The sequence below is a fragment of the Coloeus monedula genome (assembly GCF_965178545.1).
Source record: "Coloeus monedula genome assembly, chromosome: 2".
Taxonomy (NCBI): domain Eukaryota; kingdom Metazoa; phylum Chordata; class Aves; order Passeriformes; family Corvidae; genus Coloeus; species Coloeus monedula.
The window spans coordinates 5,042,308-5,068,745 of NC_138782.1; the positions used below are offsets into that span (position 1 = coordinate 5,042,308).

General features: G+C 45.0%; 1 protein-coding gene across 1 annotated transcript; it reads right to left on the minus strand.

Moving 5' to 3' along the window:
• Nucleotides 1-1,402: 1,402 nt before the first annotated feature.
• Nucleotides 1,403-22,105, minus strand: HAO1 (hydroxyacid oxidase 1; the record flags this gene model as incomplete). The annotated part of the gene is made up of 8 exons (XM_082302323.1): nucleotides 1,403-1,587; nucleotides 1,966-2,035; nucleotides 2,307-2,465; nucleotides 5,027-5,118; nucleotides 5,596-5,771; nucleotides 8,650-8,905; nucleotides 15,510-15,661; nucleotides 21,969-22,105. The coding sequence occupies 8 exons, from the start codon at nucleotides 22,103-22,105 to the stop codon at nucleotides 1,517-1,519; spliced, it is 1,113 nt and encodes a 370-aa protein (XP_082158449.1). The 3' UTR covers nucleotides 1,403-1,516.
• Between the last annotated feature and the right edge of the window lie 4,333 nt (nucleotides 22,106-26,438).

The window sequence follows — 26,438 nt, forward strand, 5'->3', positions numbered from 1 at the left end:
AAACTTTATTTTGTTGCTACGCAACTCTCACACAACAGACCACATTCTGCAGTAAATAAGAATACAGCTTTTACAACTGGAGGGCAAGCATGTGGCCTTTTGGGTTTTCTCCCCATTTCAAGTTCCAGCCCCAGCTTTAGTTCACATTATAATATTCCATCATTTCATTACAAAGCTGCCTCTAAAGCTCAGTAAGGGATATTTCAAACCCTGCAAAGCAGGAGAGTCAGAATGCACAAGTCCTTCTGAGGCTGATGGGAAACAAATGGTGGAGCTGGTGATGTCAGTGAAACCATGAAATTAAGGGGTTTTTCTCTTTTCTAGTCTTCTTTAAAAATTAACATTAAATTTTCACAGCAAGATATTCAAAACTTGTGTGGTCTCTCCCTGCTCCCTGTAAAACTGCCATACCTGCAAGGGAAGTGAGACAGGTGAAGAGCTACCCTTGGTTTTACCCAAGATGAGAACAGTACATTCTTACCTCCTTTGTTCTTTACAGTTGCAAAATTTCTCCTGAATTCAGTGGCTATTTGGATTGTTTAGAGAACAGAGGCACAGATCCTGCGTGTCTCTGCATTCTCATCATAAGCAGAGTGAAGAACACTAAGATTTATCTGACTTGAGGGTGTGCATGGAAACTAAATAGAGCCATTAGGCTCTTCCCAAGTCATGGGTTAATGCCTCAGTTATTCAAGTGTCCCTTTTGTACGTGGCTGCAAATTCTACAAACTCTCTCAGGTAGCATCAGTCTTCCCTTGCCACTGTTAGCAAATCAACCCAGGTGAAAAATGTGACTTGGAGTTCCAGGTGGATGCAGGTGGCACAGTTTGGGCTACAGGGATTTGCATTACCTAAGGATCTGACCTACATCCAATGCACATGCATAACAGTTGTCTGATTGCAGAGGGGTTTGTGCTACTTAAACAGCAGAATTTCCTCATTTTTCCCCAATTTTGCTTTGTTCTTTAGATCCTTACAACAAAGAGCCCCTTGGGCTCCTACAGCCTACGTGCCACAAGCCCAGATGCTTATAAAGTCCTGGCACAGAGTCACTATGGAAAGGACACTCTGTTATAGGAAAGCAAGATTTAATCTCTGCAATCTACAGTCCAGTTTCTCTAAACAGTGAGCAAGAAGTATCTTTTGCATTTTAAATTTCAGCATTTCTGTTTGCTATCAAAGCATTTGTGTTTATAGTTTCATTTTAAAAGCTAAATTAGTCCCACGCATGGAAATTAATATCAGTGTTTTTTGCAAAACACATTGAAGTTTCTACACTGGTCTTGTATAAAGACCCATCTCTAATCACACCTCCCAGTGGAGCAGCTTTCCTTAAGAGCCTGAGAGATTTGGAAACACCTGTAAAATTTACTTCGAGTCCTCTCTTCAACAAGTGACCTCCTACAGAGCAGAGCGTTCCCTCAGTCATGACTGCAGGATGAGGCCCACAGAGGGAATGCAGTTGGATTTTGTCTGGAAGCACAACAGGCAATGCACAAGGCAAGAGTCTTCAGACCTAAATCTTGGAAAACAATACTTGATGTCTTCGTATCAGTGTCCTGCCAATTTCTTCTACTCTCCGGCATCCTGGAGGAGAAATTGCAGATCAGTTCAAACCTCTGATTTTCCAACCCACTCTAAGCCTTTTCTTTTTCTGCCTCATAAAAATCTACATTCTGTCAGATGAAATCCACCCCTTAGCAACCAAAGATTTGCCCCTACTTTTCGCTGGATTTATTGCTCTCCTTGTGAAAAAAAGAAAAAAAAAACCAAATAATTTTTCACTTAATCTACTCAGTTCTCCCTTTATAAGGCAGGGATAACAAGTCCTTTTCCCATTTCTCCACAGACTAACCTGTTTAGATTGCAAACATTCCCCTCATGCAAGTTGCTATAGCATCTTGCCTGGGGCAAATGAAAGCTCTGAGAAAATGTGATTACGGAGAGGAAATGTTGAGGTCCCACCTGTCAGTGCCATTGCCAGGCGAAACTCTTCCTTCAGCATCTGGAGAACTTCTTTTGCTCCTTCTTCACCCTGGGAGATTAGGAGACAATGTGAACTATTATGTGTATGTGTGTAGGTACAGACATGTACACGTGTGCCAAGAAAAGTTTTATGCACAAACATAAATCCTGAGTGTTTGTCGTAACAAATCTTACATCAGATGATCTGGATGCACACAGACACCATCACACACACGCTCCTCTGTGCACACAGACACACGTGTGTGCATATAATAAGGCTAAACAGTGAGTCTAGGGATCTGAATTTGGATGATCATGCATTTAAGCTTTTCCTAACTTACTTGATAAGCCAACCCCCAGAGAAGAGGTCTCCCAATGAAAACAGCTTTGGCACCGAGAGCCAGTGCCTTGAGAACGTCCGTGCCTTTTCTTACACCACCATCCAGGAACACCTCCACCTTCCCCTCCACAGCCTCCACGATTTCAGGCAAGACATCAATCTAAAAGAGAGAAAGCAGAAACACAGCTTGGTTGCTCCTGAAACCCTATTACAAAAACCCTATTTATTTTTTGAATGAGTTCTTACACAGAGGATCCAAGCTTTACAGCAGCATAAGGAGCAGTTGCATGCCTAAATCTATACCCAAATAACACAGCTTTGTATTGACAACCAGCAGTGACTTTGCAGGGGAGAAGGTACATACAAAGGTCAAATTTATTTGGAGAGTCACATAAACAGAATGAGGATCAGCAGGGTCTCACAAAACGGCCATCTGACCCCATGACACATATCTGACACAAGCCAGTATCTGATTTTTATGCAGAATATGAGAAACAGCCAGCACTAAGGAAGCCTTTTGGTGGTGTTACCTCCCAAACTGCCAGTCTTCGCTAGTTTGGGGATGAAATTGAATCACTGTCCCTTTTTAAATAATCATCTTTGCTTCCCTGTTTAAATTTACCATTCATTTATCCTGAGGGCCAGCTTGGGAGCCCAGAGGCAGGCACCGTACCTATAGACAAGGAGTAAGAGAAACACATGCCTGGAGGAACTTCAAGTTGGCTGAAAAATTTTAATTAATGTATTTTCCCTTTGAAAATGCATCTAATTACAGGAATGACTGTAGAGAAAAACATCTTAATATAAGAAAAAAATGAACTTTCCTCTAAGTTTTGAGCAAGGTGGGAAATAATTTATTTTAATGCACATGTATGTTGCTTTCACCAAGCTCTGCTCATCCCCTTTCTCTGCTTAACCCCTACACCAGTGATACAAGTAAGGGGGGAAAAGTATTTTTACTGTTCTCAAGTTACAAGTAACCAGGGAATTAATTCCTCTTGCCATGCAAGAGGTCCCAATGAAAGGATGAGCCTCCTGAATTCAAGCCTGGAGCATTAATTACAGGGCAACTTCTCCTATAAGGCCAGCTAAATAGTTCTTATTCATGAAAATCAGGAAAGGAACACCACCAGAAGCCAAGTATTAAGGAGACTGGAAACAGTGTGTGGAAGTAAGACAAAAGACACACAAATTCACGTCTTTCAAATACGGATGTAATTCATTTCCTTTCTAATGGATAAAAATGACTAGAAGATGGGGGAAGAAAACTTGAAAGTGCAGTTTGTTTTTAGATTTGGATTAAAATTTTCTTGAAGTTTGGCACTTGCTGTGATTTTCCCCCTCCCTTTGGTTTTGCTCTCTTGCCAAACATATTTTGGATCTATTTCTATATCCAGAGACCACTTTCTACATCCTGACAAACTGTACCAACATTAAAGTGCTCTAATAACTAAAGCATGATGCAAACCATAATTAAAACATAGATTTCCTCACTGTGTAACTAGACACTAGAAATATTGACCAGTTTGGGTTCAGCTCACGATCTGAAACCCCATGAAATTGAAGCAAATTATTATGTTTCTAAATCAGAAACATTTAACATGATCTGATACAGATACATTATAAAAACAGCATTGTGAAGTGTTGTTCCTTGTACCATAAATCCAGGGAACGCATCAGCTTTAGCAGTTCTCCTCTGCCCTGTGGTGTGGCAAAGGAGTAACCCCGAAAAGGGAGTTCGCATATTTCTGTTCTGCTGCAGCTGTCAAAAATTAATTTGTGTTTCTTGAGCTCTCTCATTCCTCAAAATGATGTTTTTAACATCCTTATACATTGTTGCTGTTGGATTACCTCACACACAGGCTTGCCCAAGAGTTTTAAATACTCTCAGTGAAATTAAGGAATACATTCCCAGGAGGTGACAAGAGGACCTGTTCCCCTCTCCCTTCAGGGAACCATCATGGAAAACAGGAGGTTTTTCATCGAGAACATATTGGAAATACTCAGAGAGGCACAACTGGGCTTTGATTCTCCTCCCTTTCATTCTCTTTTTATTTGTGCAGCTTTCCCACACCAAATGAAGCAAGATGAGTGATGACTGGAATTTTGGGGTTTTTCCTTCATCCTGAGCACATACTTTTTCATTTTCCTTTACTTCTTTCTTTTTTGCCGACCAAGAAATTCTCAAATCCCTTTCACCTTTGGAAAAGGCATGGGGTAGCATGACAAGGAAAAGGAAAAAGGAAAAACTGTAATTTAACCACTCTCTCCCTTTTCCAAAGGTGAAAATATTTGAAAGGAGAAAAATGGAGAGTTTTATTCTGCCTTTAGCTGTTCCTTAACTGTAATTTTTCAGAAGCCCCCAAAGAACATTAAAAGGGAAAACTTACTCTAATACAACCTTCAGTGTGCTGCAAATGGCAAGAAGCGTTTTTCAAAAAGGAATGAGAAAGAAGAAATTAAAGAGGAGACTGGAAAAAATTTCTGAAAGATTTTCTGATTTGAAAGGAAATTTTCCAATTTCCAAGGAAAGGCTGTGTCTAACTCAGAGTACGATGTGACATACATAGAGAAGTGGAGAGAGGTTAAAGCATGGCTTAAAGCATAGAACAGTTACTCCAGGTTTTTCCTCCAGCTCCCACATGTTCAGAGAAAGCAAACAAGAAGCCAAAAGGCAGAGAAAATTAGAGATAACTGGAGTGTATTGGCATCAGGACTTACAGTAGCAGGGACCCCATCGAGCTGTCGTGCTCCGTGATTTGACACCAGGATCCCATTTACCCCAATCTTCACAGCTTCTTTGGCATCATCGTCTAGGAGAAAACCCAAACAGGAGATGCCTTTCTGTAACTGGGGGCTTGCAGACACCCCAATGAGGGAATCACTAAAAAAACCACTGTCAGCTCATGCAAAGCCACCTTGGGGCTTCAGCCTTCCAAAGCCTCGCCTCAACACAGAAAAAGGTTTTATCTCTAAGTAATAAGGGCAGAAAAGTAGTTTGAAATGTTGGAGCAGAACATTTTATCCCTTTGGATCAGCCACTTCAGTTGCTAGCCTTTATTTTCTCTATTATGTTCCAAAACCCATCAGTAAGAAATTCTTTTGCTGAACGATTTTGTCCACTGCAAAATTATTGGCATGATCACATTAATGGTGGTGGTGGTGACAACACCAGGCACTTATTTAAGCAGCTGCTTCCACAAACATCTTCACTGCTGGGTTCCTAAGGATGCTTGAGGAAGTGACAGCTCTTCCCTCGCCTTTCCCTGGGAAGCAGCAGAGCTACACACCCCTGAGGATCCCTTTCAGCACGATGGGCAGCGAGGTCAGCCCCCGGAGCCACCTGATGTCCTCCCAGTTGACACTGGCATCAATGGCCTCAGCAACGTACACAGCCAGGCCGCTGTTCTCTCCAAAGTCTTTCCCCGAGGAAAATGCCAGGTCATTGCTGGAAAAGTTTTTTAATCTAAAGTGACAAAAGACATAGAAAAATAGTCTGAGAATGATTCACTGTAGCCACAATCAGTCCCAAATGCCAGCATTCAATATACCTGAGTTAAAGCTTTGCTGCACTGCAGGGCAGGAGCAAAACCAGCCGATGTCAGCATGTGAGATCCCAGTCCTCAGTGAGCCAGAAGCTTTGGCTGGCAAAGTGTTTGATAAGCAGCATAAGCATTGGATCTTTAATGTCCCTTCCAACCCAAGCCTTTCTATGTTTTTAAGATCGTTTTGTGATAACTTTGGGGCAAATTTCTCTGGCCCAAGATAACAGTCCGACTTCTACAGCAAAAGAAATAGGGTTGGGTTTTGTTGTTTTTCAAATCCAGGGAATTCAGCTATGAGAGGAATAGGGGATTGGGTAGGCAGAAGGGAGAAGGAGGAAATGAAGTTTTCTTAAGCTCCATGAGTTAGATGGATGTGCATGAAGCCTTGCAAAGAATTCAGAATTTTCATCTGTCCAATAAGGCAAACAGCCAGCCTGTTTACCTTGTGTCCCTTTTGTGCATTTCCTTGTAAAATGTAGGGAGGAAAGGAAGTTCATGTGAAAACATTAGCTGTTATTTGGGTTTTTCAGCAGCAAAATCTCACAGGTTTTAGCACATCCATGTCCCATGTGAGACCAATTGCCGTGTTCTTCGGAAACTGTGTCCTGTTCCACATTGGGCTATTTAATACTCACATTTCACATTTTGGGAAGTGCATGAGTGTTTTTGCATGGAACCTGGCTGGTTTCACTGCTGATTTCATGCCTACAACAAGCAGCATTTCACATGGCTTTTCTGTTCAGCTCCAGGCCCAGAAGCAAATGAGAAAGGAGCGGGCTCTCAGCAAGATCCAGCTTTTCAGCTGTTGGTTTGTGGAGGGTGGGGTGCCCAGAGAAAAACAGAACCATGGATAAGATTATATAAATAACTGTTGTTTTTCTTGGCCTGGGAAATGCAGATCAACACTTGGATGAATGTTGCCTTACATACATTTCGGAGCACAATGGCACCTTGTTGTTGCTTTGAAACTTTGTTGAAAACCCGAAGCCAAGAAAAAGTTATCACGTAAATGAGCAGAGCCCTGCGCTAGGAGAGTTTCACCGCGGCCTCTGCAACAAAGCGCTGCCCAGGCGGCGCTCGGGAATCTGCAGTGATTAATTGGAACCTTTAAGGATTACTCCAATTTCATATGATTTCATACGGTTCACTCGAAACCTTGTTATGGTTTGGGCAGGTGGGGTCAAAGTGTTTAAGAAACGCTCTCCCTCTTTCCTCAAATGTCTTTGGGTTATTGGACTCACATTCAAGACCTCCTCAACCCTAGGCCTTAAAATTCTATTGCCCCTAAAAAATAAGCTACTTAAATAATTGTTTGATTTTATTTTTAAGAGTAACAGGTCAGTGTATACTGATAATGCGTCAAACACAGATCTATAGCACGACTACGACACAGGGCATACACATCCCAGTGTGGTACATTTTCATGTTAGGGGCATAAGGATTTTTTGCTTTCTGGTGCCTTCCTCCTAAAACTGTTCTTCAACACAGAAATCAGGGCAGAGTTCGGGTTGCTCTGTCAACCTTCATCTCTTAGCTTCAAGCACAAGTGCATGGGGGAGAGCCAACACCCCAGGCTCTGGAGGGGATTTTGCCAGAGAGTTAGAGAATGAGATTCACTGCAGAGTCCCAAGGCTCATCTTCCTTTTGAATAGTATGGAAATTAAGAAAAACCTCCAGATGTGATTCTTGCTAAGTGCATGTTACATACAATGTGTATATAGTGTAACACAACAGTCTGGAGACACAGGAAGAGCAATTCAATTACATTGATAAAACTCAAAACTAGCTTTCACCCAGAACTCACCTCAAAGTTTATCTGCTTCGAAATACATCAAGCTGTCTTTTTTTTTTTCTCTCCCTATCCATTTTTGTGTTCATTTGCAAGCTCTAAATAATTTTAACATGTGCCATGGTAGACTGTGGTTGTTACCAAGCTCTACATGCAAGAATCTCGCAAGATTTTCAACTCCAAGTCCTGGAGTTAAATTATTCTTCCAGCCAGTCCTTGGCTGCTAGAAGTGTGCCAGCACTTCAGCCTATGTTTATCAGGGGGGTCTCTACAGTCTATCAATTTGTATTTACAAAAGGTCAGGCAAATCAGCACCCGTACAACCCCGTTGCAAGGTTAAAATTCTGGTTTAACTCTGTTGTAATTTAATTCCTCATTGGCCCTGCAGTGTGGAGGAACTAGAATTAGTGCTGAAGTCAATCATGATGCCACAGATTCTGAGACATAGAAAATGTCCCAAAACACACTTTGGGGTAAAAATTGACATCATGGAGGATTTAGAAAGACTGATACCCATGTGCTTCTGTATTTGAGTAAAAGAAGAGTTGAAGTTGCTCTGAAAGAGGCTCTGCAGTCAGTAGCAACACGGCTCTGGACCCAGAGCAATGTCATAGGATAACACACAAGGAACCATAACGTCTTTTGGAAGGGAGTTTCGGCCCACTAAGTCCAGGCCACTTTCAGAGCACAGCCAACTCTGCCACTGGATCCCAGTTCAACATCAGAGCAGGTCACTTCGGGCTGTGCACAGCTGAGCTTTGAAGGTAGCCAAGAATACATTAACACATGTATAGAGAAATGCCCCATGTCTCTTACTTCAGCAGCCTCACATTGCCTGGCACAGTACCTTTTACAGCTTCGTTTTGACCCAAAGCAGATCCCAGCCCAAGCACAGCACGCGATACACACACAGATCCACGGAGCTGTTGCCCAGGACAAACTTCTCCCCCACCAGCCCGGGTGCCCATGGCCCTGGCACAGTCCCACCCCACACCCAGCAGCAGAGGTACCTGAGGTGTGGGGGCAGCTGGAACTTGTTGCGCACGTCGGCGACGCGCCGGCCGAGGTACGGGGTGTCCACGGTGACGAAGATTCCTCTGTACCCGGCTCTCTCCGCACGCCTCACCAGCGACTCCGTGACCTCCCGGTCCTTGTACACGTACAGCTGCAGCCAGCGAAGGCCGGCCGGAGCTGCCTCGGCCACCTCCTCGATGGAAGAGGTGGCCCAGGAGCTCAGCATCATCCCTGTCCCCACGGCCTGGCAGGCTGGAGGAGCACAAAGTGATATTCTTTAAACAGGAGCATTCAAATAATGCATTTGAGGCTTCCAACTTTTTGAACATTGCCACATTGCCTCCCAAAAATCGCCCTCCCCAGGCTGACCTCATACAGATACATTTCTATGAATCTATCACTTACTTTTTTCGATATAATCTGTCGCTTATTGTAAAATAAAGGAAAACATGCTGTAAAACTCCAAAATATTATAGAAAGCCTTGTTTTCCTTGGTCTACCACAGTAGGCATATTTTTAATGTAAATGGACCTCTGTTTCAAGACGTCATCCCCAGCCCATGGAGGAATTAAAAAGTGGTCTTTATGACAACATTTTATTAAATAAGGATTACAAACCTCTTGGAGTGGAAACTTATGAACAGCTTATTCAAACAAATTGGTTACACCCTCCCAGGGCCACCAGGCAGTTTTCCCTCACTGGAAATACAGCAGCAATCACCCAAACCACTCTAGTTCGTAGCCATTCCGTTCCTCTCCTTGAAATTACTGGACATAGTTCCCTCTATATCAGGAATGAGCGGGAGGGCTGCGAACCCAGGAATTGCAAAACCCTCCCATCAGATAAGGGAGAAATGTAAATGTTATGGTTCAATCTGCCTTTAGGTATCCATTTCTTTCCATTTTTTCCTTTGATTCCCAAGTCTCTATGGCTGCAAAAGCAAAAATTAAGTTAGGAACTGCACAATAAAACATTTTTGGTGAAGATTTAAATCATGGTGTATCACCATCTCCTTTCAACTTAGCTGCATATGTAGCAATAGAGAAAATAGTGCTTTTCTCTTATTTAAGATTAGATTTAAGCAGTTTGGTTCAATCAGAGTTCAGCCATCCCAAATGGGGTTATGGCATTTTCATGCAAGCATGCTCACAAAATTCCCCTCACCTCTCCTATAAAGTTCACAGCTCTCTGGTGAAGCACCAGCTCAACACACATAGTTTAGATCTCTCAGGCAAATCCAAAGTTCACAGACAAAATTTTTCAAAGTTTTGGAGATTCCCAGATCCAGTTTTGGTCGATCTGTACTTGATCTTGATCATTTTAAAGCCTATTTTGACAATTTTCTAGACTTTTAAAACCATGAGATACAGAGGCCTGAAGTGTTGCCAGGTTTGGTTGGGGTTTTTCCTCTACCTCAAATTAGGTTTTTCTAAAAATACACTTCTCACACATTTAGCTGCAGTTAAAGAAAACAGAAGCAATTCATTTCCTCAAACAACCGTATTTTACACTTCACTTTTGGGGTGCTGCAAATGATTTAATATTTCAAATCAGTCCTACTACAGCCACATTCCCACAGGACGCTCTTGCTGCAATACGTGACATTTGCCAGTTTAAGCATCAGATGTTTTTGTAAACCAGCCTTTCCTCATGCCATTTCAGATTGCTTTTAGTTGTTTGTTTTTTGTGGGTTTTTTTCCCAGGTCTTCTTTTAATCCTGAGCATTGCCCAAAGGACACATTCACCCTTGTACACCCTGCAGGCTCCTGCTGGGGTCCAGGGCAGCGCAGAGAGCACGGCAGGAGCCACACACACGGAGCTGGGGAAGTCCATGGGATCACACAATGGCAGAGAATCTCTTCCTCCCATCTAATCCAAACCTGCCCTCTGGCAGTTGGAAGCTATTCCTTCTTGGGGAACGCAACTGAAGTATTTTACATAGCAACAAATGGGACAGGACCCACTTGGGAGCTTCACTGGGGAACAGAGGAGTGACCTTTTTTAGCCCTTTTTTCATCCTGAAGCCTCAGAGTATCCTCCCCCCATCTGATGGGGCATCAGCTCCTTACGTGGTTTGCAAAGGGTATGGAATTTGTCCCTGTGGGCAAATCAGAGACAACAGACTTCAGGGAGGACACTGGAGAGGAGCCCAGTTCAAGCTTGTGTATTTTGTCAGGGTTACCTTGTATGGGAATGGGAACTCGCTTTTTTCCTCTAGCTGAGCAAATTCCCATCATTTCCCTTTTAGGGGCATCTCTGAAGCACAGCAGCCAAACTGCCCCACTGCAGGCATGTTTCCCTGAATCCACCAGTGAATCCACTGTCCCCAAGCTAAGGGCCAGAGGACGCTCCTTGAGATCAACACGATGTCCTTTTGGCACAGTGGTATTTCTCAGGAGCAGCAGCCGTGTTCTTGGAGCTGCATCTCCCGAGAAACAGAGTTGTTTAAAGAACTTCACGTTACTCTCTTGACAAACCACACTTGGCTGAGAGCTCCCTGTCAGCCTCCCCTTCCTCAGCCCTTACAAAACCCTGCATGCGAGTGGTGTCTGCTGTCCTCTTGTTGACACAACATGTTTTGTCAGCTGTGCAGGAAGGCTGCAGAGGAAGGGACACGTGGCCAAAACGGATCTGGGATCTGGCTGGCCCACGAGGGATGGCATGCCAGGCTGCCTGGGCACACTTGCAGCACAGAGTCCCCCGGCCACGCCGCTCTCCAGGGGGAATCCAGGCCAGGCCAGCCCAGGCCACATTGTCCCATGTGAATATTGTCCTGTCCATGACTCTGGATTAACATTAATTTTCATACTTCAAAATCAACCTCATCTTTTGATCACCACACTGGTAACAGGTGGGTTCAAAGTCCTGCTGTTTTCACTGAGCACAAAATGTAATAGGTGGCCAAATCCCTCCTTCCCAGTCAGAACCATGTCTGATGGGGACAAGAAACCCACATTTCAGTGCTCAGCAGCATCATAGAGAGCAAAAGCACAGTAGCAGCCTGTTAAGAGCCAAAGGAACAAAGGTGTTGCTCCCTCTCTAGTGGGAAAGCCAGAGCTGCCAGAAACTCAACTAAAACAGGGGGGGAAAAGGCTTTTCAGTCAATACTCCTGTTCTCCATTTGGCAAAGCAAACGGTGCAGTCACGTCGCAGGTGATGGTGAAACCCTTCCTGCGTCAGCAGCAGCTTGGGGAGTGGTTTGAGTGCAGCTGCAGAGGGCAAACACAAAAACTTCAGCCCTGAGCTGAAGTCACTGACAGTTCTCAGAAGACCTGGCCAAGAAAACAGTCGGGTTCTCAGCCTGATTTGCAGCCATTGATGGAGAAGTCAGGTATTCCAATGCTGCTTTAGGGTGAAAACACAGGAGTTTGAGGTACTCAGTAAGTGCAATATGGCATAAGCAGGAATATAAACAGAACAGAAATCTCAATAAAATAATGCTACAAGTTGGTTTATAATCAATTAAGGTAGCAAAAAATTGCTGTTTCTTGCTGTGCAGCTGGATGGTGCACAAGATTTTGAGTCAGTGTACTCGAGGTGGGTCCTGTTGACACGGGGATCGTGTTGGTTTGCAAGCACAGCATGAAGTCAGGATGGTAAATGAATGCCTTGGCATGGAACAGTGAATCTTATGATGGACAAGCAAGAAAAAAAGATCCCATAGAATCAGAAGGGTTCTGTTGAATAGAGGACAACCTTTTGCTCTTTAGTGGCTAAGATTATTCATTGAATTTGGCAAATATTTTTAGTCAAAGAGGTTGAAATTGGAGTGGGAAGGATGAGAAAAAAACACCTAAGTCAAAATGTCATGTGTTGATCTTTTCAAAATGGAAATGTTTTCTCCTGAGCTAACACTTTTGTTTCAAAACAGAACTATAGCTAAAAGCATTAGCCAGTAGGAAAATGAAATAAAACATTGTGTTTTGGATCAAATGAAACATTTCAGTTAATCCAAAACAATTTTCCTCCCAATTTTTCAGTTTCTACTGAACAGAAAATCCATTCTTTGGAAAATTGCCACATACACTGATGAACTACAACGAAAATGCCAGGGAATATACTTGAAGGAAGACCTAGAAAAACTGGGAAAACTGCCAAGGTGCATGAAATTGTTTCATGGACAAGAGAGCTTTTTCTGTAAGGAAGGACTCCTGCTACATTCAGACATGTCAAAGAAAACTGAGCGGCAACCTTATTGCAGCCTGCATAGACTTTTTAAAAAGTCATCTACTATTTTAAAGTCCAGCTAACCCGAGTACAAGTAAATCCAACACCTGGATTTGAGGCTGTGCAAGGTTTGACCATGACTGCAGTTGATTCTGATCAGAGTGGGGTTACTTAACCTTTGGAATAACTTACATTGTGTTGGCTGGCCTGTCACCAGCAACTCTTAAAACTACAAATGGATGTTTTTCCCAGGAAAGATCCTTTACTCATGCAAAAGAAGTGTCCATGAAGGGGTGTCTAAGGTGAGAACAGCCCCTGCCCTGTTCCAGGAAGGTGCACACTCCTCTCCACCAGCTTGGTTGCTGCGGGAGAGCATCCTTCAGGAAGCAGCAGCCCCCAAAAGGCTGACAAGCCCCAGAGCAAGGGGGTTGTGAGCGCAGGGAGTTCTAAGGGACACCATGACATGCCCTTGCTCCTAGAGGGGACATCCACCCTACAACACGTGAGCAAACCTGCCAGGAGAGCAGAGCAGTTCCAAGCAGGACACTGTTGCTCAAGGAAGTTCCTCTGTGGGATCAGGCATTGTTCTCAAAACACCAGAAGTTAAGAGAAGGAGCTGTCATTGCTCTCTTCACCACCCTGCTCTGCAGGGCAGCGTGGTGTGAACCAGGATTATCTCTTGGGGTTCCAGCCCAGCCAGGCAGATTCGTGGCACACAGGGATGCTCCTCTGGGAGCTGTTCTGCCCCCAACACGAGCCAGGGCACAGGCTGAGAAGGGGCAGGACTCAGACCATGCTGTGCTTCTCAAGGATCACGACCACAGCAGAGACACCACCTCATACAGTGCTTCCTGCACACCTGAGCCAAAGAAATCCAGGCTTATGGAGCACGCCAGGCTTTGCAGAAGCCACAGGACTATGGATCAGACTTCCTTGGCTTGTGCAAACTGGTGTGGCCGAAGCAGAAGCTGAATTAAAGCAACCAACAGTTTGCTCACTTAAAGTCTGTGCTACCTCTGGAATAGAAGTTGGATGTGGCAAACCCCCTGATCCCGAGTGTCCCAAGTTTCAGGGAACCTTTAAGCCAAATGTGTACTTTACAGCTAACTCCTGTCATCTTATAAGGTCAAACCAAAAGCTTGGCACTGAGTGCCCCGCTCCACCTCTAACAGCACAAAACCAAAGCCATTTTTTTTCTCCCCCCAAATGCCAATGCAATATAAAGTGTGTGATTTTAATACTGCTCTCCTTTGAAAGCATTGAAAAATTCACCAGCCCCAATGGATGTTTTTTACTGGACTGCACATTCTAACTGGTGCCAGTACACCGAGCTGTCCCACCTAGCTTGAAAACCCAGGAACACTGAATGCAATAATAATGTGTTAAAGTTTGAAAATGTAAGTGCACAAAAATCAGGAAATTCCAGAATTAAGTTATTACCACAACCATAACTCAGCCCTGGTACTCAGCCTTATTGTACCACTCAACTTTGCATGCCATTGTAGATTTATGCCTTAAAATGTGGCCAGGCTGCAGCATCAGTGGGAACTCTTGCTAAGAAACATTCTGAATTTGGTGTGTTTCAAATCTTGCTCTCACCATTGCAATAATGTGGTTGCACTTAACAGGGTAATGCTTCAGAGTTTCCTCCCAGCACAACCTGGCCCAGAACTGATCCGCGAGAGTTGCCAAAGGATGGGACAGCACCAAGGCCTCCCCCGGCCCTTCCCACACCGATTCGAGGTGCTGGAGCGCCATCGTGTGGAGCACGCTGGCACTTACAACTAGGCAAAAAAGCGTCAGCTGCCTGATAAAGCTCTTGGGAAGGGAGAAAACGTGGCCCCAAACATACTGTAAAGTTGGAGAGATGTGTTTTTCCAAGCTAGCTCTGGAGATGTGCTGTAACCCATCCCCGTGCACATCACAGCGATGAGAACTGAGAGCAGCTCCCACTGCAGGGCTGAGAATTCAACTCGCTTCACACCAGTACCTGCTGCATTGGGCATGCAAATGCTGTTAGATGAATAAGCCAACCATGCACAGGATTAATTTTTTTAAAAATATCACCTATTTAGGGTTTGTATCCTTCTTCTTTCAGCGCTGGAGCACTGAAATGCACAGCCCAGACCTCTTCCTCAGATTTGGTGCCATTCTGCAGCTTGAGTTAAAGGGGTAGGAGACAGTTCCCCATCTGAATTCTGGTTAATATCCTTTGAAGCAGCAGCCTCTGTGCTGGCAACATCTTTGTGCAGCTTCTAGCCCAGAGGGGCCCTTATCTCACTGCCTCTCTGGGATGCTCTCAAAGAGCTCTCTTCAAAGCAAGGATTTTTCTCAGGCAAACAAAGGCCTCGGAATTTCTAGAGTCAATTCTCTAACAGGAAGACTGTTGCTGTGACAATGTTTATAGTTATATAGAACGTATGGGTAGGTAGATAGATGTTTTCAATTTTCTATGTGACAAATTATTCCCCTCTTCCATACTTTGTTTCCCACCCCTGTTTCATGGAGAGAGAAACCATGCTCAGACAAGTGAAATGGTAAAAAACAAACCCAAGAATCAACCTGATTACTCCGAGCAGCAACTCAAACTCCCCCCAGGAGCAAGAAACCAAGCTGGGATGCCCAGGCAGCAGGCACAGCGCTGCCCTGTCCCTCTCCACGCCCTGCAGGGGGACGTGGCTGGGCTCACCCCTGGCGGTCGCCGTCTCTCCGTGCGGATGAGCCATGCGCTGCATCGCGGTGGCGGCGACGCACACGGGCATGGTGACCCTCTGCCCCAGAACAGAGGTGGACAGGTCCATCACCGACACGTCCCTGAGCACCCGGGGGTACAGCTTCCACCTGGAACACACACGAATAAACTGAGTTTCAAACGGCTGCAGCAGGGGCGGAATTTACAGTTCCCAGTAGGCAAGAGCAGGTTTTCTTGCTGTGAACGTGGTGAAAGCTGTGCTGGGGCTGGAACAGAATCCCACTGTGTGATCCAGAGCTGCAGCAAAACCCCTGCAGGGCACAAAATCTGGAGGGAGCAGGCAAGGAGGGGCCAAAGAGCAGGGAGGGTGAGGGAGGCAAAGACACCCGGGAACATTATTGGCTGGTATTGTTTGAAAGGAAAGACAGGAGCTGTAAAACAGTAAGGTTCATGGTGAGCTTCAGCCCCCTGAAAGCCTCGGGGCAGAACTGAGGGACAGACACTGTGTGCAAATAGGAAAAGTCATCAGCTACCCTCAGTTATTCCTTCGATGGACTAGGGAACCGAAAGACACGGGATTCTTGGATAACACAAGCCTGGCCTGCATGCTTGGAGCTCCCTTTCCCAAAGCAGGGCAAACTGAACCACACTTAATCTGAAATTACAGTTTACTGCAGCCAGGCTGGACACCACATGTCTGCACACACAGAAATTTATGTTATTTTTTCTCCCCCCACAAAACAGCATCACAAGATCATGATCCCTATCACGGGATCAACTGGGCACCATAACACACAAGCCTTTATGAAGAGGGTTGCATTCCTGGGGATATCTGTGCCGTGGGACTTTTCCCCACCATCCAGGTGTTGTCACAGCACTGCCACCACTAGAAGCCACAAGAGGGGGTGCAATACCTGGGGCTGGCTCTTGTGAGCTCAGCCAGGCCAAAGCCTCCCTGCAAGCACCAACCTCTCACTGAGGCCTGCCTCCCTCCCTCCGAAAGGGCTCCCATGGCTCCTGAACTGTAATTACAGAAAAGAATTAAAAATGTGTGGTCTAATACTGCTGAACCTGAGCAAGTGCTCAGCCCCAGAATGCTCGAGACTGATAATATAATTACCAGCACAGAGGTAGAACCAGGGCCACTGCTACCCTCCGACAGGGAGTAGGGGTGAGATTGAGCTTGTGTATTAAAATAACAATTCAGGGAAAGAAAGACAAATTCTCTGTTTTATAGAAAGATCAAGAGACATTTCCCCAAGAAGCCTGGGGCAGAGCCAGGACAAGACCCACCTTTCCGAAGGCCTGGAGCCATGCCAGCTCTCCAGGCAGTGCTCCCCAGGGAGGAGAAGGACAGTTATGATGCTTGGAAGGAGATGTGTGGTTGTGGAAGTCAGCTGTGCTGCTCAGTGCCAAGACACACACGGCAAGAACATCTCCTCACACTTGTTTTCATGCCATTGTAACAGTTTGTTGTTTTCCAGGGGAGGATGGGCTGAGGGTGGGACAAAGCAAACATGACTTCTTTCTCCCCCTTTTCTTTCTAATCCTCATTCTGAAGGCTTCCACTCTGCTCTGAGCCATCTTTCCCCAGCAAACAAAGAAAACAAAAATCCCTCTGAAACCTTGCCAATTAATACAGTCAAACCCAAAAGCATAAAGGATGTGGAGCATCTCCCTCTTCCCCAGGCTCCTGGTTTCTCTGACCTGTCAGATTTTTACCTGCCACTGCCATGTCACAGCCAACCTGTGAGGGTCAGTCCTGAGGTACAACATCCCTGTGGTGCTTTTAGCTGGGAAAAGAGACAGGAAGAGGCAAAATATTCCCAGCAGTGCCTACAAGAAAAATGATGCAGTCCCAAGCAGAGATACCTTATCAGGTCACATCCTCTCAATCAACATCCAGTCAGTGCTCCTGACCCAGGATTGACTGGTCCCACAAAAACACCGAAGGGGTTCGCTACCTGAGTATCATCCTCTTTTAATACAACCTGATCTTGCTTTGGAAACTTTTCCAGCTTGAGCTTGACAGACTTTGAAGCCAGGCATTTTCTGGACAAGCCATAGGGAAATGCCTTTATCAGCAGCAAGGAAACCCCACGGGCAGCGTTTCCCTGTCACCAGGGCACGCGTTCATTCGGCTGCCACACAGCACCTGCTTCCTCCAAGTCTTTCAGTGAAACATTTCCTGCATACTTTGGAAAAAACTTGGAATTTTTTTTATTTTAATTCATCATCTCATCACCCACATCTTTTTCCAGCCAAGTCCATGCTTGTGTGCTGCAATCAGCAGCTGAGAGTGAGTGCATCCTTCTTCCCAGCTGGAAGCGGGAGATGCCGCAGTGGGGAAGGCAGCGAGCGCTCCCGATTTAGGCAACTTCAGCTAAAAGCTGTTTTGAAGGAAGGATTAAAGGGAAGAAAGGAGGATTAATCTTTTGGGTTTTTTTCCTTTTTTCTCCATGCTTAAAAAAATTTCTGATTGGAAATTATCTTGCAGTGGGATAAGAGGGAAGCACTGGCTGCTTTCAGCTGGGAAAAACACTGAAGTTTTCAAACTGCACCACATTTTCAAGCAGCTCTTCTTGTTCCTCTCTTGAATCCCCTTGTGCTGCAGGGCAAGCAGCACATTTGGGAAAAGACACACTGATCAGGCAATCCATCCAAACCCCAACCCAGTTTGCTGGCCCTCTCCCCTACAGCTCCACTTCCCTTCAGAAGGGGCAGGGGCTGGTGCTGTGCCAGGCTAAGCAAGAGCTGCTTTTCCTTGAGGAAAAGTGATCTTCCCTCCCAGTGATGTCTTGCCATCCACACTCTTTTCGTGGTACCCTGCTAATCCAAGGTGAAAGACATCACAACGTAACGAAATTATTTTTCCAAGCATTCCTTTCCTTTTCTCCCCCACAGCTTTCCAGGTTGTCTGACCCAGACCCACTCCCAGCCTTGCCTTTTAAACCAATATTTAAATTAATTCTGTGGCCATTTTAATACCTTTAATTGCTACAAGGTAACACCACATTTGCAGAAAGCCTGTGCTGATGCTGGCACTGCTGAAGCAGCAGCTGCTGTGCCTTCCACATGACACAACAAGGCAGCTTCTCCCAAGGCCTCTGGGAATTCTGTGGCTAAGCACGTCAGGGTGGATTAGCAGGAGCCTGTTCCTACACACACCGAAGTCCCCCTTCCCTGGTGTGCCAAGAGGGGAGACTCCAGATTGATTTCCTGAATGCCATCGAGCTAAAGGCATCCCAACCTTGTCACAAAAATCTGTTCTCCATTCAGGCCCCTCAGTTCTGTGACAACTCGAGAGGGGATTTCAGTGCCAGACAGGGCTGGGAGGACACTCAGCATTCCGGGATGCAGAGCAAACCCAAGGTGAAAGCAGTCAGACACCACAAGGAATGACATATGCTCTGACATCCCAAATCATCTCTTCTGGCCTTAATGCCTCACTTCTGCCAGGGCCATTTGAGAACCATGAATAAGAAATACTCATCCAGCCTCAGCAGGAACATACTGATGTCAACACCCGAGTGCTGGTTCTTTTCTCAGTCCTAGAAGAACTAGGAGCTGGGGGAGAGTTGCTGCACCTGGTGTTAAACTCATTTTAAACACTGTCCTTGTGGAGACAGTTTATACCCTGGTATCTGAAGATCAAAAGGCCAAGACATTCATTTTATAATCCAATTAGTATGAATTGTGCTGCTCCAAAAATGGCATGGGGTGTTCCAAAGAAACTGTAGGATCCAGCAACACAACCATCCATTGGGGTTAGTTTTTAGTAACAACAATAATATTAGTCCTTAATAAGATCATCTATTTATTTCTCCAGAAATGAAAACATTTGCTTGCCAAAAAAACAAAAATAAAGGACTCAGGACTCACAGATGAGCCCAGCACTGGTTTTCCTCCCTCACACCTCACCTGAATAATCCTGCACCACAAAGGTACAGGCTAAAAATTACTGCTTCTGGTTCAGTTTTGTGCTTTCTCTGCCATTTAAACTTATATATATATATAAATACTTAAAAATGGCAAATTTTTAAAATCAGACTGAACCCTGCAACTAAGCTTCTGACAGGGGAAATCAATGGGAAATGAAGCTGAACATATTCCTACCTTTCACAAAATTATCTGACTTGGTGATCTTTGTGCCTCGGGGGTGTAAAGTCCATCTGACTTTATATTTACCCACAAGCTGCACTCAGGAACAGGCAGAAACACCAGGACTGTGTGAGGGTCAGAGTAACAGCTGGGCTGTGCTTCTCCTCAACAGCATCCAAGGGAAAAAGAAAGGTTTTTCCAAGTCCCTTACATCAACCAGGTCTTATAAACCAAAATATTGTCAAATCTTTATAGCAGGTTCTGGCTTTTAGAGATGTATCCCAAGGAAGCCATTGCAAACATGGTCTAATGACTGTTAATGGCAGGATCCCACGTGCTGAGAAAATGGGATCTTGTTTTATTTCAGATAAATATAAAAAGAGAGGGGGAGCAAAGACAGAAACACCCCCTAGCCCCTTCATCCCCACACTGCGGAGGGGCAGGAACCCAACACAGAGGGACTTCCAGCCACACCAAAATTTCATTGATTTCTTCTAATGTCTCAGGCCATTCAAGGCACTGCTAAATGAACATCTCCTCCAGTTCCAGGCTGCTTGCAAATGCCAGTTCTGAACACCTAAAACTGGAGGTTTTTATTGAAAATCTGATGGAAGATGCAGGAAAGATGAGGTAAGCCTGAACCCCACAGGCAACCAGCCCGATGTGAGGAGGTCTCTTATCAGAGCAGTCCATCCCTGTGGTGGGAAACAGCTTCAGAGCAGAGCTGCCCTTATCTCCCTACCAACACCCAGCTCTGCTGATGGCAGCACAGCAAGGGACATGCCCAGCTCTTTGTTAGCCTGTCTCTGGCAGCTTTAGATCCAACCTCATCATGATTAGTTCCAGCAGTTACAAGTAAAACGTTCACTGCTCCGCAGTTTATTGCCTGCAAGCATTTCCTTGGAGTGTCCTTTCCTTAATGTCTCATTTTGGTTTTATGAGGGCAAGTAGCATCAGAGCATCTGGAAGCATTAAAACAGATACAATAAAAAGAGGTGAGCACTACTCAAACCCCTCCTGCTCCTATCTACTCCTCAGGACAAGCTTTTGGCTTGTGTTTGAGCAGGGAATGGCAGCTTCTGCATGGAGCTCGGAGGTCTGGAATAAGCAGTGGAGGTGAGTTGTCTTCTCTTGACATTATAAAGCTTTTCTATGTGCATCCTTAAAATTAAGGTTCTGGGCCCATTTCTGCAATCTGACCTTTGAGATCCTGCTAAATGAATAATCACTGAGTTTTCTACAGCCTTCAACTTGCATGAGATTTCCAGCTGAATGGCCCATAGCCTATGAAAAAGCAACTGGAGCACTGAGTAGGATTGCTGCTCTGTAGCAGAAAAGCAAAGCAGGGAAGGAGAAAGACTAAAGATAAAATGGGAAAAATTGTGGTTTGGTTTGTTAGACTCAGAGGAATTAAAGACAAAGCCTTTGCAAAGACAAGTGCGGGGGGTTCAATGTCTGCACCAACACAGCCCTGAAGGAAGGAGACATCAGCAGCTGTTTGAGCAGCTCCATCGGGCTCAGCTGGGCTGAGGGGAGCAGCCTCCAGCTGCCTCCTTCCCTCTGCCCTGCTCAGGGACATTTGGGAGTAGGAAACCAACTGATGTGATGTGAGTTGTGACACTTCCAACGAATCCCACAGCAAATGCCAACTGACTGTGCTGACCTTGTCCTTCTGAGGCTAAGGGTGACCTGAGCCCAGGTTTTGACAACAGTTCAGGGGGTCAGTCTAAATCAAAACTGGTTTAGAACCGTTCCCAGCATTTACAGTTTCTACTGGTGAAGGGCTGACCTCCTGCTGGAAAGCCCCTGAGCAGAGCTGGGCCACCCAGGACTGAGCCCTGGCTTTCCTGGCTCGCCCCAGAGCTGGGAAATGCAACTCCTTCCTGCAGGGCCCTGCAGCTCTCATCTGGGAAGGCCACGGAACGTTTAGGAGAAATAAGGAAAAGGCAAAACTGACTCAGGACCTAAAAAGTAAAACCCCACCACAAGAACCCCTTGGTATGAACCATAACCCAAAATGTTGAAATTTCAGTTTCATTGGCTGATTAAATATTGGAGCTGAAGGACTCTGGGGAGAATTTCTGTTAACAAAAGAACCCAAATGCAGGCAAAGCTAAAAAGGTGCTAATGGATTTTAGGGACTGCTTTTTGACAGCAAATGTTCAGTGGAGGAGTGAAAGGGGAGAGAGTTGTCCTGAAAATCAGTTCTTTGAAAGTCTTTTTGCTAAAATAGAAAGAAGTTGCAGAAAATTTGAGTTTTGTTCACACAGAAAAGTCTAAAATTGCACCACATCTACCAATAAAGCAGAACTGACACCCCCTACCTCCCGCCCCAGCCTTCAATCATCCTCCTACCTGGAAAACGCTGCGACATTATCTGCCAGGGTTTCCTGGTCATCCGCTCCGGATTGGTAATAATCGTACACGGACTTGGGCAGAAAGGTTTTAGCATACTCCTCAAAATCTGCAATGCATGCTGGCTTGCCAGACATGTTTGCAGATCTCACTGGGCTAGTTTATTCCCACCTCCCACTCTTTTAAACTCTGGAGTTTTGCCTGTAAATCATTAATATGGGACCTCATCAGGACTCAACTTATCAACATTCCCCCCCCCCCAAAAAAGAAAAAAAATACATCAACTTGTGTCATACTGGACTTCAGCACCACCTTTTAGTTCATGTGGTCAAGGCCAACCTAGGACATAACAGAATAAAATATGGTAAAAAGAGAGAAAATGAGTAAGCAAGGAAAGAAATATGTAGTTAAACCTGCAATAACAGGAATGTACATTCCCCTCTGTCATCCAAAATATCCAGGAGGCTGAAAGCAGAAAGAGTTTGCTTACACCCAAAAAGCAAAATCTTGATTTAGATGATTTCTAAAAGCAGTTCCCAGCCTGGACATTTAGGATAACACCTAACACAGGTGAGACTGCAGTTATTTCCACTAAAATCCTGGACACCAAGGCTAGTTGCAGGGACCCAGCTGCCAGAGATCCTTGGGCAAACGGCTCCTGATTTTCAGGTAATTCCAGCTCCAGAACCCAGAGAGCTCTCGTTATTCTTAAAATGTTAAGGAGTCAGATGCACTCACCAGCTGGAAATAAAATCATCTTGTCCAAAAGATGACCTTCATCCAAAGTGTAACAGACTTGGTTAACACTTCTTGATTTCCGCTCGTTTTCAATTTTAAAAAATATGCAGAGTTTGCAACAGGTTTACAGTAATTGTTTGACAGGGAAAACTTAAGAGTATATCACGTGTGTATAATTCAGTTTTCCAGCTGCAGACTGCACATTAATATCAATTTACACACAATTACACCACAAGGTATTTGTCACATATCAGTGTCAGAAACAATTCAAATGCAAACTGCTTTAACCTTGGCATTTCACCGCGCTCGCAGCAAAAAGCTGGGGACATGTCTGCTTGCATTTATTTAAAGTTTGCATCATCTGTGCTAAAAACAGGTATTTATCCTGGAGCCTGAGACAGAAAGTGCTGCATGATAGCTGAACATTTTAATATGTGCAGCTGAACTCAACCTTCATGAACTCAAAGGGTTTTCATGTTGGGAGGTTGCAAATATTTCTGGAGGCAACAATAGCGTTGCACCACTGTTCCCCTCTCCCTGTTCTATAGTGTCTGTATTCTTCAAAACTCTTCCCACCTTGGTACTTCTCTTTCCACTTATCTACTTCTTTGCCACATTCACAGGATATTGGTCATTTACTTTACTGGTCATTATTTGCCACTTGGGCTAAAAGTTCCTCTTCCCTCCCCTGTTGTGAGGTTGCTTACCCTTTATGGATCCTTCCAAATGTGCCTGTCACATCCCTAGGCCCCTCTGGGATCACTGAATTCCTGCTGCAACCCAGCCAACACACCTTGGGAAGCTCCACAGAGCTCAGGGATCCAGCTAGAACTGGAGCCTGCAGCAGGATCCACCACTTCCCATGCTGGCCAGTTGCTGAGCTGTGGTGAGGTGGAAGGTGCCAGGATCAGCACAACGGAAGCAAAACTGAGGAAAACATGAAATGTAATGCCAAGGTCTCCCCAGCACACCTGACACCAAGGCACAGAGCTTCCCTCCAAGTAATTGGCTCCTCATTATAATGACTCTCTCTGGATGAGGTTTCATCTGGCTGCTTAATGAGGCATCAGCTGTTTGACCTTTAACCCTGGAGCCAAGGAACGACATCTGACTGAACAGCAAAGAGCTTGCCCGAGCAGCCACACAAACCTCACTGCCACAGTCAATGTCAAAAAACCCAACCAAGTCAGGGTAGTGTGAACATCCCGTCCCACATCTCCTGCTTCTGCCTTGTTCCTCTGGCAGGAACTACAAACAGAGAATGCTGTCACACCTGGAGCTCAGCTGAGCCAGGCTCTGCAAAGGAAACTTTTCACTGTGGTTCAAAAAGGTCAATCACAAATTCCAGACGAAAAACCCCACAGAGGGTTATTGAACAGAAACACAACTTGTGGCTTAGAAAGCTCTACTGGCAAAACCCAGAAAGACTTCAGAGGAAAACCACAATGTGCTTGTCCTGATGCCCGTTATTTGCTAGAAAGGGAGACTGTGCACAGCCTTCCAGTCTGGACCTGTGTCCTGCTGCAGGATCAGAGAGACAACACCAACAGTCTCCTGTCAGCACACTAAAACCTCTGCAGGGGAAAGATGACCCAGCTGGGACTTTATCCCTTCAGTTAACTGAAGTAAAGATTTACTGGAAAAGTTAACTGCAGCATAGAATTCAAATATTTTAATGTTCAAGCCATTGCCCATTCCTCAAGACTGTTGTGCAAAGCTGTTTTATCAAGTACCTTACATAAGTAAAAGAGTTATTTTGGCTTCCAGATTCCCCACAAACAATTTCTCCAAATAAAGTCATAAAATACCCATTTTCTAGAGTGGTTTTGGATAGCATCTCACATCAGTCAAAGCTGGACCAATTCACCTTGTCCCCTCCAAGTCAGTCAGAAGAACCAACAGAAAATATTTGTGGGGTTTTTACCCCAGCAGCCATCTGGCAACTCCACCATGGGAGTCTAAACCAATGGACGCTGCAGGGATGAGGACAGTTCCTTGGCCATCCAGCAGTGAGCAGGTGGCTGGAACAGGCCCCTGGATGTCTACTTTGGGAAGTCAGCCAGGAAGTCTGGAGGCTGCTGGAATGGCAGAAGAGTGGAGCATTGAGTAGAGGACTGATTCTCCTGGGAGGAGCTGGATGATTCTAAGTACAATGAAACCAGTCCATGGCAGATTCACAAAGAAGATCTGTGTTACTTTTGTCCCCCCAGCCACAGCAACAAAGACATAAAAAGTGCCCTTATCAAGGGTGATCTTTTAATTTCCTGATGTAGACTGACACTTGGAATAGCCACTGTCCTTTCTGCATCCTCTGCAAGCACGTGAGGCACTGGCACAGCCTGTGCCAGGAAAATCCATGGTGCCCAGGTTCAGCTCCCACACTCCCCTGGAATCCAGATTAACAGATATAAAAAGTCTGAAGTACCAGCAGGCTCCAAGAAACTCTAATGAGCCACAAAAAAGCCTTTCCATATAAAATGGAAATTTAAATTAAAATATTAGGATAACTAAATCCCCATTTGTTCCTGTATGTTTAAATATGGAGCTTTCCTTTCTCCTCAGGAAAGATGAAGTGAAAGTAAAAACTGAGTGTTTTAAGTGTTTTTCTAATGGGAGAGGAATGAAGATGTTTGGTTAAAAATAAGTAATCATCACAGTGCTCACTGAAGTGAAACACAACTTATTCCCCAGTAGGAAAGGGAATGACAGCACACACTGCTAGGCAGCTGCATTCCCAGAACTGGTCCAGTTCTAGACAGAAAAACCAAGCTTTTCTACCACTTTAGTTCAGCCACCAGACAGTATCTTCAGTATTTCCTCTACAAAACTAGAGCTTGGATTTCTCTGATTGCTTAACCAAAGTAATTTTCAAAACCTGATCAGATTTTGCCTGCAGCCTTCCACGTGCTGTTTTCACTGAGAAGACTTCATATTCTCGCGTCACAAAAGAGAACAAGAAGCAGCTGATGAAACAGCAAACAAAATGCTCTCAAGGCTTCATCTGATACCATTCCAGCTTCCACTTTGCATTAGGAAATGAACACAGTGGAAAAGAAGGAAACCAAAGTGAATGGCAAATGGCCCAGGCCCTGCAGCTGCTCTGTTCACAGGGAGAGGCAGCTCAGGTAACTCACCTGAGCAGAATGAACCCAGGTGCCAGATCCAGTGGCAGGTCACACCATCCAAGGAGGTCGCAGCGATGGTTCCTGGCAGTCTCTTCTCCCTCTGGCACAGCTGCCCCTACAGCCTATTCTTGCAGCACTGCCTGGAATGTGAGCCACAACCTGAGGATGGCTCCTTTAGGTCTGTACACTTCTCCTTGCCGACCTCCAAATCCCAGAGGGAGTCAGCACAGCTTTGGCAGAGTTAGGGGATTTCCCAGGGATGGTAAAGAATTACCTCATGTGGAGGTAAAGCCTTTAACGGTTCAGTTACGTTGTTGTGCAGCAACCCAGCTACCTTGTGTAGCTCTAAGAGCCCTGATTACTGCAGGAAAACCCTCCAAAAGGAAACACTTCATTGATGCCCAGGTTACTTTTAAAGATTTTTAAGGAATCTTCACAAGTCACAACCTCTATGATTAATTGGAAGATCAGCATTATATAAAAAAAATACCTTTTGTTAACAACACAGATGAGCCAACTCCACACCGAGGAAATGAAAATGACTCCAAGCAGGTCATAAATACAAAATTTATGTGGCATTTCAGTAAAAATACGCATAAGTATAAAT